At 52.5% G+C, this 6,000-nt stretch overlaps 1 protein-coding gene across 1 annotated transcript in view; it reads left to right on the top strand.

Moving 5' to 3' along the window:
* Nucleotides 1-4,089: 4,089 nt before the first annotated feature.
* LOC147103292 (prolyl endopeptidase-like) overlaps nucleotides 4,090-6,000 on the top strand; it is a 35,514-nt gene continuing 33,603 nt past the window's right edge. Inside the window, exon 1 of the mRNA XM_085962755.1 lies at nucleotides 4,090-4,216. Coding sequence (XP_085818881.1) covers nucleotides 4,175-4,216 — 42 coding nt within the window. The 5' untranslated portion in view covers nucleotides 4,090-4,174. The remainder of the gene's footprint in view (nucleotides 4,217-6,000) is intronic.

Below are 6,000 nucleotides of genomic sequence, written 5' to 3'. Positions count from 1 at the left end.
CGGGTTAGATACAGAGTAAAGCTCCCTCTACACTGTCCCATCGCACACTCCCAGGGCAGGTACAGCATGGGTTAAATACAGAGTAAAGCTCCCTCTACACTGTCCCAACAAACACTCCCAGGGCAGGTACAGCACGGGTTAGATACAGAGTAAAGCTCCCTCTACACTGTCCCATCAAACACTCCCGGGGCAGGTACAGCACGGGTTAGATACAGAGTAAAGCTCCCTCTACACTGTCCCATCAAACACTCCCGGGGCAGGTACAGCACGGGTTAGATACAGAGTAAAGCTCCCTCTACACTGTCCCATCAAACACTCCCAGGGCAGGTACAGCACGGGTTAGATACAGAGTAAAGCTCCCTCTACACCGTCCCATCAAACACTCCCGGGGCAGGTACAGCACGGGTTAGATACAGAGTAAAGCTCCCTCTACACTGTCCCATCAAACACTCCCAGGGCAGGTACAGCACGGGTTAGATACAGAGTAAAGCTCCCTCTACACTGTCCCATCAAACACTCCCGGGGCAGGTACAGCACGGGTTAGATACAGAGTAAAGCTCCCTCTACACTGTCCCATCAAACGCTCCCAGGACAGGTACAGCACGGGTTCGATACAGAGTAAAGCTCCCTCTACACCATCCCATCAAACACTCCCAGGACAGGTACAGCACGGGTTAGATACAGAGTAAAGCTCCTTCTACACTGTCCCATCAAACACTCCCGGGGCAGGTACTGCATAGGCTAGATACAGAGTAAAGCTCCCTCTACACCGTCCCATCAAACACTCCCAGGGCAGGTACAGCACGGGTTAGATACAGAGTAAAGCTCCCTCTACACTGTCCCATCAAACACTCCCAGGGCAGGTACAGCAAGGATTAGATACAGAGTAAAGCTCCGTCTACACCGTCCCATCAAACACCCCCAGGGCAGGCACAGCACGGGTTAGATACAGAGTAAAGCTCCCTCTACACCATCCCATCAAACACTCCCGGGGCAGGTACAGCACGGGTTAGATACAGAGTAAAGCTCCCTCTACACTGTCCCATCAAACACTCCCAGGGCAGGTACAGCACGGGTTAGATACAGAGTAAAGCTCCCTCTACACTGTCCCATCGCACACTCCCAGGGCAGGCACAGCATGGGTTAGATACAGAGTAAAGCTCCCTCTACACTGTCTCATCAAACACTCCCAGGGCGAGTACAGCACGGGTTAGCTGCAGAGTAAAGCTCCCTCTACACTGTCCCATCGCACACTCCCAGGGCAGGTACAGCACGGGTTAGCTGCAGAGTAAAGCTCCCTCTACACTGTCCCATCAAACACTCCCAGGGCAGGTACAGCACGGGTTAGATACAGAGTAAAGCTCCCTCTACACTGTCCCATCGCACACTCCCAGGGCGAGTACAGCACGGGTTAGCTGCAGAGTAAAGCTCCCTCTACACTGTCCCATCGCACACTCCCAGGGCAGGTACAGCACGGGTTAGCTGCAGAGTAAAGCTCCCTCTACACTGTCCCATCAAACACCCCCAGGGCAGGTACAGCACGGGTTAGATACAGAGTAAAGCTCCCTCTACACTGTCCCATCAAACACCCCCAGGGCAGGTACAGCACGGGTTAGATACAGAGTAAAGCTCCCTCTACACTGTCCCATCGCACACTCCCAGGGCGAGTACAGCATGGGTTAGCTCCAGAGTAATGCTCCCTCTACACTGTCCCATCAAACACCCCCAGGGCAGGTACAGCACGGGTTAGATACAGAGTAAAGCTCCCTCTACACTGTCCCATCGCACACTCCCAGGGCAGGTACAGCATGGGTTAAATACAGAGTAAAGCTCCCTCTACACTGTCCCAACAAACACTCCCAGGGCAGGTACAGCACGGGTTAGATACAGAGTAAAGCTCCCTCTTCACTGTCCCATCAAACACTCCCAGGGCAGGTACAGCACGGGTTAGATACAGAGTAAAGCTCCCTCTACACTGGCCCATCAAACACTCCCGGGGCAGGTACAGCACAGGTTAGATGCAGAGTAAAGCTCCCTCTACACTGTCCCATCAAACACCCCCAGGGCAGGTACAGCACGGGTTAGATACAGAGTAATGCTCCTCTACACTGTCCCATCAAACACCCCCAGGGCAGGTACAGCACGGGTTAGATACAGAGTAAAGCTCCCTCTACACTGCTCCAACAGTGACCCACAGATTTCCTCCATTGCATTGTGAATTTCCCTCACCAGCCTGAGTCAGTCTCATCCCACGAATGGCCTTCTGAGTCAAGGAACGGTGGAAACCTTCATCCCCTCAGCAACAATCTGCATTATTTAGCGCCTTTAACACAGAAAATCAACGCAAGCCTTTTCACAGAGGTGGAATTTTTTTTTAATGGTCACTTGGCCAGAGAAGGATCTTCCTGATCTATACAAGTATTTTCCTGGAGGCGGGGGGGGGGGACATGGAGATCCGGCATCTCAATGGAAGTTGCTCAATGTTCGTTTATTCTCCCCTTACTGGGCACCGTTACTGGGTTCGCTCCCCTTCACCCAATTTCCCTCTCCAGGTTACACCCAAGCAAAAAGAGGCGAGTCTGCCACAGCTTTAGTTTCGATGCAAAGTCCAAACAGCTCCAGCCTGACAATAAAGCTGCACCGTGACTGAAGTGGCAACGGGCAGGGCAGAGGGCGGTGCGTGGGCAGGGGTGAGGGGCAGAGGCAGGGGGTGAGGGGCAGAGGCAGGGGGTGAGGGGCAGAGGCAAGCGACAGCGGGCAAGGGACAGAGTGCGTGCAGGGGTAGAGGGCAAGGGGCAGAGGCAGGGGACCGAGGTCTGTCTCTGGGAATGGGTAGGGTCTGGCTCTGGCTCTTGGACTTGTTCTGAGCTCCGGGCCTGGGGTCTGCCTCTGTCTCTGAGCTCCAAGTGTCGGGGTCTGGAGTCTGTGTTTGGCTCTGTCTCTGGGGAATGGCTCTGTCTCTGGGCTCTGTCTGTCTCTGGGGAAGGGCTCTGTCTGTCTCTGGGGAATGCTCTGTCTCTGGGCTCTGTCTATCTCTGGGGTCTGGGCTCTGTCTCTGGGCTCTGTCTGTCTCTGGGGTCTGGGCTTTGTCTCTGGGCTCTGTCTGTCTCTGGGGTCTGGCTCTGTCTCTGGGATCTGTCTGTCTCTGGGTCTGGCTCTGTCTCGGGTCTGGCTCTGTCTCGGGGGTCTGTCTGTCTCTGGAGTCTGGCTCTGTCTCGGGGTCTGGCTCTGTCTCAGGGTCCTGGCTCTGTCTCGGGGGTCTGTCTGTCTCTGGAGTCTGGCTCTGTCTCGGGGTCTGGCTCTGTCTCGGGGTCTGTCTCTGTCTCTGGGGTCTGTCTCCTGGGAATGGCTCTGTCTCTGAGGAATGGCTCTGTCTCTAGGGTCTGTCTCTGGGCTCTGTCTCTGGGGTCTGTCTCCTGGGAATGGCTCTGTCTCTGGGCTCTGGCTCTGTCTCTAGGGTCTGTCTGTCTCTAGGGTCTGTCTCTGTCTCTGGGATCTGTCTGTCTCTGAGGAATGGCTCTGTCTCTAGGGTCTGTCTGTCTCTGGGCTCTGTCTCTGAGGAATGGCTGTGTCTCTGGGGTCTGTCTGTCTCTAGGGTCTGTCTCTGTCTCTGGGCTCTGTCTCTGAGGAATGGCTGTGTCTCTGGGGTCTGGCTCTGTCTCTGGGCTCTGGCTCTGTCTCTAGGGTCTGTCTCTGGGGTCTGTCTGTCTCTGGGCTCTGGCTCTGTCTCTAGGGTCTGTCTGTCTCTAGGGTCTGTCTCTGTCTCTGGGGTCTGTCTGTCTCTGAGGAATGGCTCTGTCTCTAGGGTCTGTCTCTGTCTCTGGGCTCTGTCTCTGAGGAATGGCTGTGTCTCTGGGGTCTGGCTCTGTCTCTGGGGAATGGCTCTGTCTCTGGGGTCTGTCTCTGTCTCTGAGGAATGGCTGTGTCTCTGGGGCCTGTCTGGGGTCTGGCTCTGTCTCTGGGGAATGGCTCTGTCTCTAGGGTCTGTCTCTGAGCTGCGGGTGTCAGGTCTGGAGTCTGTGTTTGTCTCTGTCACTGTTCTCCGGGGCAGGGACAGGCAGCCGCGGGCGGGGCTCACTCCCAGAAGGCGACAGTGGCGGGGTGGGAGGCGGAGCGAAGCCGGGACCCAGCGCTCGGAGTTCGGCTGATTCCCGAGCAGGAGCGGGCTGGCGGGATGGATCTCGGATACCCGGAGCCCGAGAGGGACCTGAGCAGGGTGAGGGGGACCCGGGGGTGGGAATCCGGCCGGGCCGGGGGTTCGGGGACAATTGTGTAAAATATATAAACGGTTCACTAATGAAAGTGAAAGATGCTGAGGGAGAGTTTCACTTTCCATTGGCTGCACAGTTACTGAGAGGAGCAGGAATTAAAAGCTACAAACATAAAACTGAAAAGCTGGAAACATTCAGCTGGTCAGTCAGCATCTGGGATGTAAACCCCACCTCAGACCCTGGTCCGAAAGGTCTAAATCCCGACCCCAACCCTAAACTCCAAGTTTGCAGACCACACAAAGCTGGGTGAGCATGTGTAGCCAAGTGGGAAAATGCAGTGAATATTTAAGTCCACTAGATGGCGCGGTTCATTTTCCCCTTTAGAATTTGAAAAAAGGAGAAAAGGGTTATGGGAAGGGCCATGTGATGCCAAAGGAACCTCCTTTCTTCACAGCCTCCATTTTCTAGATCCAGCGTGGGGGGTGTGCTCTGAGGAGAGTTGGGGTGAATATGACTTTTGAAATGAACTTAGTCTGCGTAAAGTACAACTAAAACAGCATTTAGTGCAGCCAGACATAGTTTTAAAGTGATATTGTTTCCCAAATCACTCGATATCACGGGGATGCTTGTAGATTGTCCCACCATGTGCTGGTGTTAACCTTTGTTAAAATTGTTGTTGAGTCCTTGGGGCTACGTTTCGAACGAGTTTAATACTTTCTGTTTGCTTGTAAGAGGTGACAAGTGATAACGGGACATACGAATGTATGGTATGATATGTTTTGTTTTGTATAATGATTGTTAGTTAATTAACTGCCTTCAAAAAGGGGGCAAGCACTTTGCTGGGAGTGTACTATAGGCCTCCAAACAGTCAGGGGGAGATAGAGGAACAGATATGTAGGCAAATCTCAGAGAAATGTGCAAATAATAGGGTAATAATAATGGGGGATTTCAACTTCCCCAATATTAACTGGGATAGTCAGAGTGTGAAAGGCTCAGAGGGTGTAGAATTCTTAAAGTGCATCCAGGAGAGCTTTTTGAGCCAGCATGTAGAAAGTCCTACAAGAGAGGGGGCGGTACTGGACCTAATTCTCGGGAATGTGGCCGGCCAAGTGGAAAAAGTGCTAGTAGGTGAGCACTTTGGTGATAGTGACCATAATATGGTAAGATTTAAGGTGGCCATGGAAAAGGACAGGGATGGGCCGGAAATAAAGGTTCTAAATTGGGGGAAGGCCGATTTTAATAGGATAAGGCAGGATCTGGCCAAAATGGACTGGGATCAGCTACTTGTAGGAAAATCCGCATCGGAGCAATGGGAGGCTTTCAGAAGGGAGATTGAGAACATACAATGGCAACATGTTCCTGTAAAGGTCAAGGGTGGTTCCAAAAACCACAGGGAACCTTGGATGTCAGGGGATATACGGGAATGGATTAGGAAAAAAAGGAGGGCTTTTGGTAGATACAAAAGGCTAAAGACGGAGGAAGCCCTAGAGGAGTACAAAAAGTGCAGGGGGATACTTAAAAAAGAAATTAGGAGATCAAGGAGGGGCCATGAAATAACACTGGCAAGCAAAATAAAGGAAAATCCGAAGATGTTTTATAAGTATATTAAGGGTAAGAGGATAACTAGGGAAAAAATAGGGCCCATTAGGGACAAAAGTGGCAATCTGTGTGTGGAGCCGGAAGATGTAGGAGGGGTTCTGAATGAATTTTTTGCGTCTGTTTTCACTATGGAGAAGGACGATGTAGACATAGAAATAGGGCGGGGGGACTGTGATATGCTCGAACATAT

Source organism: Somniosus microcephalus, chromosome 20, assembly GCF_052327205.1.
Source record: "Somniosus microcephalus isolate GS21.2 chromosome 20, FLI_Smic_1.0, whole genome shotgun sequence".
NCBI lineage: Eukaryota > Metazoa > Chordata > Chondrichthyes > Squaliformes > Somniosidae > Somniosus > Somniosus microcephalus.
This window is presented reverse-complemented; position numbering and strand designations above follow the sequence as displayed.